The sequence below is a fragment of the Pinus tabuliformis genome, chromosome Q, assembly GCF_031772625.1.
Source record: "Pinus tabuliformis cultivar Carrire ecotype Pingquan chromosome Q, CPIR1, whole genome shotgun sequence".
Lineage (NCBI taxonomy): Eukaryota > Viridiplantae > Streptophyta > Pinopsida > Pinales > Pinaceae > Pinus > Pinus tabuliformis.
In genome coordinates, this window is record NC_142296.1 from 821816950 (window position 1) to 821832049 (window position 15100).

Here is a 15100-nt window from a genome sequence, read left to right on the forward strand (position 1 = left end):
GGGGAAAGCATGAAAAACTGCTGCCAACCTTATACAACCATACCAGCACTGCTCAACACTTATTTTAATCCATCAAGAGTCAAAGAACATAGCAGAGCTAACACTAGCTCCTTCTGGGGATGAGATCCTCCCTGTGAGGTCTCAAGAACCTGCAGACCAATGCCTTCATACAAAACCAACTTAAAAACATTTGCCTAGTATCCATTGGGCATGGAGTCAAACTAGGCCTACAATAAAACTTGAAAAAGAAACTGCTCACAATCAACACAATTGCTCAAAAATTGGCCAACTGATAGGCCATCAAAATTGTTTCTCCTGCTCTCGGCCCCTTCATCATAGATCAGCAAAACAAGATTTATTTGATCCTCTACCTCAAAGAGTTTAGGAGATTTGACCTTGATAGGTACATAGGGATCAAATTTCATTCCCCTTTTGTATATTTTCCTCCTTGGATGTTTGTCATGGGAGCCTCTGTACACCTGCTGAATAATCATGACTGTTGTGTACTTGCCTGTGTCTTTTGTAGTCTGCACAACTAATATGAAAGATGCACCACTGTATTCTTGTGCAGGGGACACAGGGACATTATCTGCTCCTTCATTTTTCTTGAAACAGTCCACATCCAAGTAGGAGTTCCAAGACTGAACATCCTCTTCCTCTGTTATCAAGCAAGCTGCCCTTTCAATCTGAGTGGAGGTCACCTGAGCAGTTTTCAGAATATCAAGACTGAGATGATCAGCTTCAGCCTTGAGCATTGGATTTTGTTCTGCCTCAGTGTTTAAGTGGCAACTTTGAGGGATTTTCACTTGAGCAGACAGAGAAGCAAAAGATGATGGGGAGCTTTCTTCTCCCTTCTTGATCATTGTGCTGGGGATAACAACAGGTTGTTCAACTTGCAGATCTGCATAGCCATTAGAAGATGTGCTGGCCTTAGGCTCGAATTCTTGGAGGAAGGGATCTGCTGCTGGCTGCCACTGCTGGTCAACTTGTTGTTCTGCAGCTACAACAAATTGCTGAGCAGTGCCTTTGGATATTGCTTTCTCATAAGCAGCCCTTGTTAGGAAAGGAGCACCTTCCAAAACATGGACCTCCTCCTCATGCTGCACTTCTTCCATGACTATATTCTGTAAAAGGGGCCTCACCCCTTTGTCTTCATTTGTGATCTTATTTCTTTTGCAAAATTTGCAAATGCTCATGTGTTTCTCTATATAGATTTGGCTTTGGAAGAGAAAAGTCACAAGGAACTCCTGCTTCTTCAGAATACTGCTCAGCTTTTAGCTTGGAAACTTCAGAGGCCAAAAACTCAATCATCCTAGCTAATTCATCGATCTCAGGCTCTGAGGATGATGAGGACTCTCCTCCCTGTCTTATGCTCTCGGCATTACCTTCAAGTCTCTCTGCAGCAATGATGTTTGCTTCTACTTCAAAGGCTGCAGTTTGCATATCAGCCAAAGAAGTACATCTTCTTGCTCTAATCAGCAGACAGAATTGAGAATCGAAAGCATTAAGTGGCATTCTGCTGTACATATGATTGAATCTAATGTTAAATTCAAACAACAACTCACCATCTTCTCTCTGCAAGTTCCCAAATTCATCATGATAAAAGAGCAGATCTTTATCATTTCCCCAGTGCTTTAAAAATAAAGCATCTAGGGCCTCAATGTCTGCAATGGACCTAGGGGGTAAATTTCTAAACCATTTTCTAGCTTCCCCATCTAGGCATTGAACAAAAACCCTCATCCAGACATCCTATTCATTGATATCCAAGTTATTAGCATAGCTATAAAAGGCCTCTAAATGCTCTTCAACTGTTACTCCTGCACCAGTAAACTCAGGCATAAACTCTTGATAATCTTCTATAGGCATGGCATTCAAAGGGGTAGGCAAGACTAAGGGCTCATACCTAGCAGCAACTATTCTTTCTATCTTTGTGAGGGCTTGCTGGCCTGCCATGACTGAGGTATACGAAAGGGATACTGGTGGACTGAGTGGAATGAATCAATGAAAAGAATGACAGAAACAGAGGAATATGATGGACAACATGGATGCTTCTTTCAATTGAGGTCCGAAAGGGAAATGAATGACTAAGGAGCTGTATGAATCTCTGAAGGTATTTCTACACTAGCAGAGATACATAAAAATTCCAAGGCTTACCTGATTCTGATGCTCCTTACTGCGATATTTTCTTCTGCTGAATGATCTTCTCAGGATCAGGCAATGGTTCAACTGATGATTTCTAAAGATATCTCTGAACATGCTTCACCAACTGCGCCAAAACTGCAATATGGAGTCGCCAAAGGTTGTTCTTCCTCCAATGGAGTCGCCAGATAGATGATTACAACCAAAAATTGTGTTCAAACCTTGTCTATCATCAAAGCTTGAAGCTGTGTCGTTCTCCCAGGGAAGCTGAGCTTCGATTCTCCTCTCCCCGGCAACGACGCCAATTAATGTTATCACCCCAAGAAACTCTCCTAGGTTGTATATCAAAGATGCTCGGGAACATTACAAACTCAACAAAAATTTGGATAAATGGTGGATGAATGAAAGAAATGCTGCATATTCAAGCCAGATAACCACTTCTACTATGCTTAACCCCATACATGGGTGAACACCCCCAGACTACAAGGCTTTAGACCACCAATTACTCACAGTTTAAGGAAATTGTGATGATGGAGAAGACTGACCACACCAGTAGATGCACATGACCCTGTGATGGCCGACTGCAACCAATTAAAAGGTCTGTAAATCTATTTCCTAATGCACAGACAAGATGACAACTCTCTGGAATTAAAATAATAGAAACCTGCATACAAATTCAATGATACAACTAGATTCAAACACAGAGGTGGGATGATAGCCCCTCTAATGCTAAACATAAACAGCACATGAATAAATGCATAACAGACACAACCTAGAACAAAGAAGTGGAAAGTGAGCAATTAACAGCAAAAGAAGCTTGCATTAGCTGGAAATGAAGACCAGATGCTGCAGGTATCATAACAGTTACAGTCTCCAGAAGTTGAAGCTTACAACAAAATAACATTCATCAACCTATTACATTATGTCTTCTGGATATATATAGAGTTTGTTTACAAAATTGCTCTACTAGGCTATGCATGGAGGTGTCTTAATGGACCGCCAACCGCATTTACAATAAGATATTGTGCTCTGCTGAAATCTGAATGTTTAAATGAACAAAATCGGCCTTTTCTGATGCTCTACAGTCCTCCTTAGAACAAGTGGCATACTGACTGATACAATGCTCCATCACTGATAAATGGTTGCGCTGCTCGAGGGTGTCCTTTCTGTCCTTGGCCGTGTTGCTCTTTAACTGCGGTTGCTGGGAATTCAATGCGTGGAGGACCAGATCAGGGCCTCCTTCCTCCTTCGGGTGCACAGGATTGCCAAAAAACATGAAAAATGCGTTGAGAACTGGCGGGAGGCGATAGAAGACACAGAGGCATTACAGGGATCAATAACAGCCGTTGGATCGCAGAGATCAATGGTGGAGTTCAATCTACGGAGGAGATCGGGAGACATATGCGCGGGAAGAATGAGGACCGTTGGATCATGGGCGGGGATGATCGGACGACCATTGCACGAAGAAGATGCACGACGGTTAACGAGCGGGGGGTTGGCGGTTTCGGGGGCGGGTGGTTTCCCCGCACCGCTTTCGGCGCAACAGTGGTATCTGTATAACAATGCGCGATCCTGTAATATGGCGACACATGGCCAGCGGGAAACTGCTTCCCCGCGGGCTAACAGTCGTGCAAGTTACGAGAGCGAGGGCTTCGACTATCGTTGGATTAATCAACGGACGGTCAAGCGGCAGGGAAACTGATAAAGGGTTAACGGGTGCGATGTGACCGGGAAAGCCGCGGGTTATAGTGCGCGGTCACATTATCAAAGTTATAACGTTTAAACCAGCACCCGGGGGCTAACAGAACATGGTTTTTACAGTGAATGTAGGTATAAAACAGGGGTAGCGGGGTTTGATAGTATTTAAACCAAAATGCGCGGGAACCCCGGGAAAAAGGGTTTATAGAGAAATTTTAGCGGAAAACAGATGAATAGGGAGTTAAAGAGTGTACGCGGGGGTTATAAGAAGAAAAGGGAAAAAGAAGGGGAAAGCATGAAAAACTGTGGCCAGCCTTATACAACCATGCCAGCACTGCTCAACACCTATTTTAATCCATCAAGAGTCAAAGAACATAGTAGAGCTAACAGGTCCAAAGGATATGTGCATAGAACTGCTGTCCTGACTCCATGCTGCGAAAGAGCCTGCCACAAAGTCAACTATTGAAGTAGGATAATGCTCTAAATTTAAAATCCAGCATCGATTTTCTTCATCTTTGAATAACAATTCTTCCATAGTTTCATCTGCTCCAGGGATTATTCTTGGAGCCCTGAATTGCTGCTTTGTTTTTGTAGATGTCAAGCAGAAATGATTTGTCAAAATATTCTTTTGTAAAGGCAATTCTAACACTCACTTCTGTTTTTCTTAACGGGGACCATTCACATTACGATTATTTGGTGGCAAGCCCTTGAAAGTGGTAACATCTTCCTGAAATGGTGTTTTTGTGATGGGATCTATTTCACCCATGGAAATCACTCTGTCTACATTTTGGGGCATTGGTGGACCAAAATAATCTGAATCACACTCAGGTTGCATGTTAAATCTGTCAGATGAACACTATCTTTAGCAGTGTTTTCAAAACCGTTTTTAAAAACCGGTTACCAGTCTAACCGGCCGGTTAGCAAGGCCGCCGGTCTAAACCGGCCAAAGAACCCGGTTGGAAAGGCCATTTCGCCATTTTTTTGCCCTAACCGGTGAAAACCGGCCGGTTTAGGACAAAACCGGCCGGTTTGTATCAAACCAGCCGGTTCTGTCCTAAACCGGCCAGTTTTAGGCACGCCCACCGTAAAGTTAAAAAAGCATATTTTTCACTGTGTTTCGGGGGTTTTGGGGGGAAACTAAGGGTGTTTCAACCCTAACAATGTTGGCAATTAATGGTAATGTTAAATTCTTAAAGTAAAAGTGACATGTCCTTTAATTTTCATTTTCATCCTTTTACTTAAATTTTTAACATTACCATGAAATGACTCGGGATGTTTGAGAGTGGTTTCAACCTCATTGGATTTCATATGGAGAAACTAGAATTTTAGATTTCACTCAAAATCTAGCAGACTTAATGGTTTTCAAGATTTCATGGTTTGGGGGTAAACAATAAATGCAATCGGAGCTCCAAATGATGAGCAAAACTCCTGATCTAGATCCCATTGTGTTGGACGATATTGATCCAACATCAGAATGGGTGGAGGAGACTGAAGAACCTGTGTTTGAGGCCGATTTTGATATTGACATGGCTTTAGCGGGGGATGATGCAGATTATGTGGTGGCATCAGAACTAGGATTAGTAGCGGCATCAAGGAAAGGCAAAGAACCAATGGAAGGCACTAGTCATGCAGGTCGACAAACTCGTGCTTCCATTAGGTCCACTTCTATTGTCATTGGTGGCATTGATACTGAGGTTGCAGATCAGGCTGAGGCATCCTCAGACTCTGAACCAGATGATGTCTATGTAGCTCCTGATGGTGATCCTGTGTCTAGTAGTGGTGATGAACTTGATGATTGATCATGTGTACACTATAGACTTGTATTAGGCCAATGGCCTCATAGCTTGCAGCATTGTTTTTGGACTTTATAGGCCATTTAGAGCCTCATTTCTTATGTATTTTGCTATTTTGTCGATGATATGTATTGTACTCGGTGCCATTTTGATATATTCACCTTTACATGGCATATAAATGAGCAAACTTTGCATATTTTGTCTCTATTGGCTTGGAATCATGGTTTTACATCTTAAAAATAGTTTTGTTTCATTAAAAATTAATTATTTAATGTATTTTTTTAAAACCGGTTCGTTTAGACCAAACCAGTCCCGGTTAGACTGGTTCTGGTCGGTAAACCGGTTCATTAGGTGGACCGGTCCAGTCACCGGTTCCGGTTTTAAAAACATTGATCTTTAGTCATAGGATCGTAGATGCGTTGATGACGAAAAGTTAAAATTGCTTTTTTGAATGTTTCTTCATACCCTAGTGGAACACAAATACCACTGTTCCTCAGATGATTGCTAACCTTATAATTTTTGAATTTTCTAATGAGACCATGAGCCCTTTTAATACCCATTCCTTGCAGAGATTGACGATAATCATAGCCACTCAAGGTGCACATCTCGAGTACCATATGCCTTGTAAAACTGGTGAAGCTCAGATCATTGTTTCTTGCAAGCTCTGCATATTGAGATTCAACACCATTGCCATATTTGTCCATTTTGAAAATAATCCTTTGACAAAGAGTCAAGTCTGAATCTTTCATAATTACTCTTGCTACATGCTTCGTAAATGATAAAAAAGCCATTTGAGCATCTGCCTCATAAGGTGCAAGAATATATTTGACATTCTCCTGGCGTAAGACCTGAATGAGTTGAAAGTTGAAACACAATTGAAGGTGATATGTCTACAACTTTTTTTATAAGTAGCATCTTTATTGCTACATGACTCATGTTCAATGGCACACTCAAAATTGTCTTTCGTTGCTCGTACTAATATTGAGATGTTTAAGCCTGCCTAGAGAATTTGTTTCCTAGAAATCCCCCTTGTCATATCTTGTCTTTTCCTTTATAGGAGCCTGCTTCTTCAGAGTTTTATCTTTGCCTTGATAAAAAACTGTCATTGTGCTGTTAAGCAATGGAGTAGGAGGCTTACAATCATCAACTATCAATGATGCTGAATCATTTGGGGCTGAAAATGCTGAGCCATTTTTGTTACTATCTGCCCTATATTTCTCTTCAATAGGTGCAACTTCTCCCAGATCGTCCTTGATACTTTGATGATTGATCATAGACTTCACCTCCAACCTTTGTCTTAGCTGCATTTATAACATGGGTGCTGGGATTTTGTTCCTCAACAGTGCTAATGAGGCCAATCATTTTGTCTTCTACTGCTGCTTTTTCAACTGCAGATTTGTGGCTTCTTTTTTCCTTCGCCCCCTCTAATGATACCCATGCTCCAATTTGCCCTATCACTCTCATAAAATTTCTATTATAATCTTCAAATACCTTTGTCACGTTCTTGTTAGAGTCTTAAAAAACGCACAAAATTCCCGTGTTCACCCATTCTACTGTTCTTGTGAGATTCCTATTAGATTCTTCAATTTTTTGAAATAATTCTGTGAACAATTTATCTTGCCGATTCAGAAGCCTTTTTCAAATAAACTCTTCAAGATGGAAGGAAAACCAAATCTGATACCACTGCTATATTCCTTTTTATTTATTTAGCTAAAAATTCCCAGAAAATATTATAACATAAAATTTTGCCAAAAATATCAATAAAATGCAACACAAAACCATAGAAATTGTAGATAATAATTAATGCAAGAAACCCCAATTTTTATTAATACTTCCTAGGATGAGATTACTTCAAAATAAACTTGGAAGGTACACTGGGTTCTTGGCTCTCTGTCCTCTACAATTTGATCTTTAGCAACTCGGCCCACTAACTCGATCCTTCTGAAAATATAGCAATTTGGCTCCTGGGATAATATTCAGCCCTCTGAAAAGCACAATACTTGGTCCTCTCTCTGTAATGGATAAACTAACTCCTTGCTGGACCAATTCGATCTTCCTGTAAGATAATAATTAGCTAGGGTGGCTTTACAACCATTGAAACCAACCACCACCAGGTGTATATTTCAACACCAAAACCGAGAAATATATTGGGGGTTTCTCCCTTGATATATCAAAATATCAATATCTAGAGTTCTCGAAACAATTATCAAAATATCAATACTCAATCATATCCTCTTCCCTCAAGCCTCTTTTTCTTTTATAATCTTTTGTCCTCAAAATACCGTGGGTTTCTTTTATTTCCTTTTAACAAAGTGACTTTATAAGTTTTATTTCTTAATTAAATCAAATGTCACTTAATAATCCCCTTTTTTAATTTAATTACTCACTATAACCTTTAGGGTGACATTAAATAATTAAATTAACTGACTCATTTCTTCCTTTCTCGAAAAGGGATATTATAATCCTCCCTTCTCGAGATTGCTTCTCCCAAGCAATCCAAATCTTTATTCCCGGGTCCCAGATAACCCTAGAGAATCCCAATCTAGAACCTGCATTGTCCTGCCACTTGTACTAAATTAGAAATTATCAGCATATGGTTGGAGTGTTTTATGTAATGATTGTGCCTCTTCTGGTACTTAACCCCTAAAAAACCATGTATAAGGAGTATGTTACTTGTTACTGGTAGAGTGTGCTTGGATGTTGTGTCTGAAGCATAGTTTTAACAATTGGCCGGTTCAGACTGGAATCAACCAAACTGGCCGGTTAGATAGCCCTGACATCAAATCGGACTAAAAAAACCTGATTTGTTGGCCGGTTAAGATCAGTTAGGTGCCAAACCGACTGGTTTGGCATCTAACCGGTCCTAACCGGCCGATTCCGACACTAACCGGCCGGGTCGATGTGCGCGGAGTTGGGCGGATTTGTGGGGCCTATAGATGGTTTCTTAAGGTGGTTTTTCCCAAACCATGGGCAGATTTTCCTCCAAATTTGCTCACTTACAATTATAAAAGCAAACCCAAGCTCTCATTTGTCTCACACAATTGATTTCAAGTGTTTGTGAGAGTTTGAGAGCTTGGGCAGTGCTGCAACAACCTTGAGTTTTGGAGCAACAAGAAGTTTGGAGGTTCTTTGTCATCTTGGAGGAGGTTTCAAGTGTAGTTGGCATCTTTGGGAGGAGACTTCATCAACTAGTTTACTTTTCCAACCTTCTTCCAAGTATGATTTTTCCCTAAAAAATTTCCAGATTTATTGGTCTCTGTTTTTAATTTCCCCCCCTCTTTCAAGTTTCAACTTTCAAGTTAAAATGCATTAAGGAAGCACTAGAAGGATAGTAGTTGATCATAGGTTTTGCATTTTCCTATTTTATTTGAAGATCTCTTTCATTCAAAACATGAAATTTCACCATCCATTATGGCCCCAAAAGCCAAAGATGCTGCATGGGTTCACTGTGATGTTGTTGATGGCAAAATGTTGTGCAAATATTGCAAGCACCCAATGGGAGGAGGGGTATTTATAGGTTGAAACAACACTTGGCTGGTATAAGAGGCCAAGTAACCCCTTGTGATGCACCAAATGAAGTCATAGGGCCTATTAGGAAAGAATACCTTGAAAAGTTTGAGAAGAAGAGGCAAAAGCTAGGGAAAAGGCTATTCAAGATGAAAATTGAAATTGCCAGGAAGAAGGAACTTGAGGAAGCTATGGCTAGGAGAGTGAGAGAAGCTAGTGGGTATGATGATTTTGACTTTGAAGACTCCTCCAATCCCCAAGACCCCTTCCGTTATGTTCCTCCCTCCCTTGGGTCTCAACCTCAAAGCCAAGCCAAAGGTAAAACAATGATGAACATTAAGAGCTATTTCACACCTTCCTCCACTTCAGCCTCTGCTAGTGCCACTACCTCCCAACCAAGTCTAAGTCAACCCATCTTGGATGCTCATTGGAAAAAGCAATGCAAAGATGTTGCTTTTGAATACATTGCTAGATGGTTGTATGATGCATATATTCCTTTTAATGCTGCTCACTCACCTTACTACCAAGCTATGTGGGATGCTTCTTTTATTGTAGGAAAGGGCTTCAAAGGCCCTACTATGCATGACTTGAGGGGAAGACTTTTGCAAAAAGAGATTACATCCATTGGAGAATATTTGAATGAATATAAAGAGTCATGGACCAAAACAGGTTGTTCCATCATGTCAGATAGATGGATTGATGGAAAAAACACACTATCATAAATTTCCTTTTCTCTTGCCCTCAATGAATCGTGTTTTTGAGATTGGTTGACGCATCTGATAAGGTGAAATATGGCAACCTATTATTTGAGCTTTTGGATGACATTGTCACATTAGTGGGGGTACATAATGTTGTGCAGGTCATCATTGACAATGCTTCAAACTATATTATTGCTGGAAAGATGCTAGAGGCCAAATATAAGACCATATTTTGGACCCCATTTGCTGCACATTGCATAGACTTCAAGCTTGAGGACATAGGAAAAGTGGATTGGGTGAAGAACATTGTAGAGCATGCTAAGAGTATCACAAAATACATCTACAACCACTCATAGGTGTTGAGCCTAATGAGGAAAAACACTAGGGGCAAGGAGCTTGTTAGGCCCGCCATCACAAGATTTGCAACTCACTTCCTCACATTGCAATCTCTCACTTCCCAACAACAAAACTTGCAGAAAATGTTTTCTAGTGATGAATGGAATTCATCTCGGTGGGCTCGCAGAGCAGATGGAAAAGACACCAAAAAGAAAGTTTTTGACAACACTTTTTGGAAAAAAAACAGAGGTTGTGAAAATTGGTGAGCGCCTTGTTAAGGTGTTATGGTTGGTAGATGGGGAAAATTTTTCCAAGGGCTACATCTATGAGGCTATGGATCAGGCAAAGGAGCAGATACGACCAACCTACAAAGATAGAGTAGGTAAATATGGGCCTATTTGGGAGATCATTGATAATAGATGGAATAATCAACTCCATCGTCCTATGCATGTGGCTATGTATTTCTTGAACCCAAAGTATCATTATAAAGCTAAGCTAGGAGAAGATCATACTGGGGAGGTCAGAGATGGGTTGTATGAGTGCTTGGAGCGCATGGTACCTGATGAGTCACAACAATTGGAAATACATCAACAACTCACTGCTTTCTCTAGGGCCATAGGCACATTTGACAAAAATCTGGCAAAGATTGCAAGAGAAGTGGATCAATCAGGTAAGCAATTCCAATTATTTATTTATTTTTTAAATGTTTGTGAAGTTCAATTGTTTAAAATTGACGTTATAGTTTGTATTTTGTAAATTGTTCAAAGTTCATACTTACCATCTAAATTGTTGAAAATGAAATAACTCTAGTCTTTGTCTTTGTAAGTTTGTAGCACATTGGTGGGAGTCGTTTGGAAGCCAATGCCCTCAATTGCAAAAGTTTGCAGTTAGAGTTCTCAGCCAAACTTCTAGTGCTTCTAGGTGTGAGCACAATTGGTCTGTTTTTTAACAGATTCACACGAAGAAGAGAAATCATTTGGAACAAAAACGATTGAATGATCTTGTCTTTATGCAATACAACCTTTGACTAAGGCACAACCAATTGCTGAACAAAAGACCTGATACAGATCCCATTGTGTTGGATGATATTGATCCATCTTTAGAATGGGTGGAGGAATCTCATCCAACTGAGTTTGGTGTTGATTTTGATATTGATGCCATGGAGTTGGGGGGTGTTGATCCCAATGCAGATCTGGTAGTTGGAGGAAGTGAACCACTAGGACCAAGCATGGCACATGGTATTGGTGAGGGGAGCAGTAGTCGTGCAACTCAGCCAACTCGTGCTTCTAGTTTTGCTAGGCCTAGTATTGCTATTGAGGCTGGAGAGGAGTGTGAGGAGTCCTTAGACTCTGACCCAGATGATGTTTATGTAGCTCCTGCTGATGATCCCATCTCTAGTAGTGGTGATGAGTTTGATGAGTGATCATGTTGATCAATGATTTGTACTTTGAGTTTGAGTTTGTACTTTGTACTTGTAGTAGGCTAGTGGCCTAGTAGCTTGAGTTTTAGCATTGTTTTTGGACTCTAGAGGCCATTTAGAGCCTCATTGGTTATATATTTTGTGGATGATATCATTGATATGTATTGCACTTGGTGCCATTTTGATATTTGTCTCTAATGGTTTGTAATCTTAAAAATAAATTTTTTCATTAAAAAATAAATAGTTTATGTACTTTTTTCAATTCTCGGTTTATTGAATCTGGTTTGATCCGGTTCGGGTTCGAATCACGGTTAGATAGGTGACTGGTTCGATGCCCGGTTCTGGTTTTTAAAACTATGGTCTGAAGTCTAAATTCTCTCTAATTGAGCCCATTGTTCCCTTGTTATCGTTATTATAGCAAACTTCTTGTGGTAGGATGAATGCTTGATGTTTGAGTTGTTCTATACTAATAATGATTGGTTGTGTAATTATTCAGTATTTCAGAATAATATATGCAAGGAGCATGTGATCTACTAGTCAATTCTTGAATCTTTTTTCTGGAATATGTATATATCTATATTTCAGGCCATTTTATCCATGCCAATCTTGTCATTCGCAGGTGCTTGAGATGGATATTTGTTGCTGATTTCTTCCTTTTTACCAAGTGATTCTTTTTGACAATAAAGCATTCTGGGAACAAATTTTCTCAACATAAAATCCAAGGAATACGCAAATAATTTAAGAACATTTCATAATCAATCAGAATACATTTAGGGGGGGACAGAAAAGAGAGAATAAAATGTGATTTTTTTGCAGGAAATGTGTGTGCTTATTAAAGTGTGTTAAGGTTAAAAAGAACATAAAAAAATTAAAGTTGGATGGAAGACGTCTTGTTCAATTTATAGATAATTATCATTTTCTTCTACTTGCAGGTCTGTAGATATTGTCAGCAGCAGCCTGAGAAGTCTACTTGTTCAGTCTGTTCAACATCTGAGAACCTATGGATCTGTGTTATCTGTGGTTTTGTTGGATGTGGAAGGTAGCCTCGATTGTTTTGTAACCAAGATTTGCGTTTCGTTAGTTTTCCTTCACAAGTATTGACCGCATAGTGTTTGGCAGGTATAAGTCAGGTCATGCCATAAAGCATTGGAAAGAAACTCAACATTGTTACTCACTTGATTTGGAGACTCAACGGGTCTGGGATTATGTTGGTGATAACTATGTTCATCGACTTATACAGTCAAAAACTGATGGTAAATTGGTCGAGTTAAATGCCCATTGTAGAGATACTGGTGATGATTGTGGGAGGTGTGAATGCAGTAATGATGCTGGATTTGAGAGTGTTCTTTTGGACAGTAAAATTGAAGCGGTGAGAATGATTTTGAATTATCATCAAAATTTCCATATTTTTTTGGAAGTCGTTTATTTTTTCCAAAGGTTTACAAGTATGCATTCCTTGCGTATACTAGGTTAAGTGGTCCCTGTATGGACACAAATGCATTGACAATAACATGCTGTCGATTTGGACAGATAGCTGATGAGTATAATAATCTTCTGACAAGTCAGCTAGAGAATCAACGACAGGTATATTTATAGAGCCCTGCCTAAATATTTCTTGCGGATTAACAAACTTTCATAAAGAACGTAAAGCTCAATTAATATTTTGCCAAGTTTATCATTATTTCCTATTGAGTTTGTTAACCTGATCATTTATAAACTGAGTTATAGACTACGTGACTCTATCGTGTGGCTGTTAAAAAGTTTATTGCCATCGACTTTGTTATTCTTATGCATGTTGAAAATTCTGTAGACGATATCGTGTTAGTTTCAAATGAATAATAAAATGAATTATGCATGTTCTATTAGATTCGGCATACTCGAGTTTACTGTTTAAAAGCTTTTGCTACTGGTTTGACAGTACTACGATTCATTACTTGCTGAAGTCAGGCAGCAGAGAGAGACTGCTGTTTCTGAAGGTATGCAGAAGGCTACAAACATAAAACTACAAAAATTGCAAGCTAAGCTTGAAGAATGCACCAAGGAGAACACCTTTCTGATTGAGGTATATGTTTTGTTAGACAGAAGTTTGTTTTCGTTCTGTTGGGTTATGTGGCATAGAAACCGCAAAGAGATAAATTTGCTGTAAAAGGTGTTTCATCCTATTTACCAGGCAGATTTACTGATGTTCACAGAGTTTGTTTGTAGGTTAATAAGAACTTGGTTGCAAATCAGGGACTATGGAGGAAAAAAGTTGAAGAGATTGAACAGAGGTATAATCTGTTAGCCCATTTTCCACCTTGTACAAGAAACATTTCAGAAACGCTGAAAGAGATCCAAAACTCCTTCCTTAAATTCCTTCTGCGATAGAGAAATTTAGAGAAGCACCTTTTAGAATCAAGAGGATGTGAATGAAGTGTGGGTGAAAAGTTTTGGTCCCTTGCTTTTATGCATGCTCGTAAGAATGAGGAGATGACAACCTGAAATTTGTTGCTTTCCTTTTAAGTTTGCCATCAAATTTTCCTTATTTTAAGTGTATATTCTTCAATTTATTCTTTTGTAGGGAGCAGTTGGCCATAAAGGCACGGGATGAAAAAATTGCAGATTTGGAAGAACAGGTAAATTCCTATTTCACTGGGTTATTCTCTCTTGTGAAAAGTTCTGGTCTCTTGAGATCCAGTTTTTATTGTTTGGTTCAACCTTATTACAGGTCAGAGATTTCATGGTATATATTGAAGCACAGAAGACCTTAGAAAACTGTTCAGACTCAGCTGATATTAGGGATGGAACCATTGTGCTGCAACCTGAGTCGACCTCAAAGACAAGCCGTCGTCCAGGAAAGTCAAGTAGAAAGAAACGCTAATTGTAGATGAAAAACATTCTGTATAGAATCAACTTCTCACTTCATGCATATTTTTTTGCACTCCCGTACAGAAATTTAATAATGTCCTTTTCCATTTGAAAGTAACTTCAATTTGGGCTTTCAAAAATCAAGGAGAAAATATAGTTACTGCTGTCTGAGTCCTGAATGTTCCACAGTACAGTACTTGTGTCTGATAACCTTATGGTTGTCATTGTATATGTTGAATTTTGTAGCTATGGTTGGTCTTATAATGTTTCAAATGTACTTGTAATGATGAAATATAATTTATATTTGTAAAAGAAAATTATATGAAGCATGTTCTTCACGCTTGCAAGAAAAGAAAAATATTTTTGATTTTTGTATTCAAAAGAAAATATTATAAAGCATGTTCTTCATGACCTTATGAAAGTGGGAAAGTGAAAATTTGAATTTACATTTTAGACACCACAAGATGCCCAAGTAGGCCTCCCTGTGTTGAAGTCAGCCCTGTCCCAGAGGCACCTATTCAACCGCTTCCAGCTTGTATATATAGAGACCACTTGTCTCCACCCCAGGCACAATTCACATCTCACAATAAAGTGTATTTCTGATCCATCCTAGTGAAGGAAGATGAGGAAGAAGAATGCCAAGTTGAAGGTGAAAAAGAAGC

The 15100-nt window shown here is 39.3% G+C and overlaps 1 protein-coding gene across 1 annotated transcript in view; it reads left to right on the plus strand.

Annotated features, from left to right (window-relative positions):
* LOC149222163 (BRAP2 RING ZnF UBP domain-containing protein 2-like) overlaps positions 1-14764 on the plus strand; it is a 156770-nt gene extending 142006 nt beyond the window's left edge. Inside the window, exons 6-12 of the mRNA XM_089385282.1 lie at positions 12524-12630; positions 12711-12960; positions 13122-13175; positions 13510-13653; positions 13797-13861; positions 14152-14206; positions 14299-14764. Coding sequence (XP_089241408.1) covers positions 12524-12630; positions 12711-12960; positions 13122-13175; positions 13510-13653; positions 13797-13861; positions 14152-14206; positions 14299-14451 — 828 coding nt within the window. The 3' untranslated portion in view covers positions 14452-14764. The remainder of the gene's footprint in view (positions 1-12523; positions 12631-12710; positions 12961-13121; positions 13176-13509; positions 13654-13796; positions 13862-14151; positions 14207-14298) is intronic.
* Positions 14765-15100: the final 336 nt, after the last annotated feature.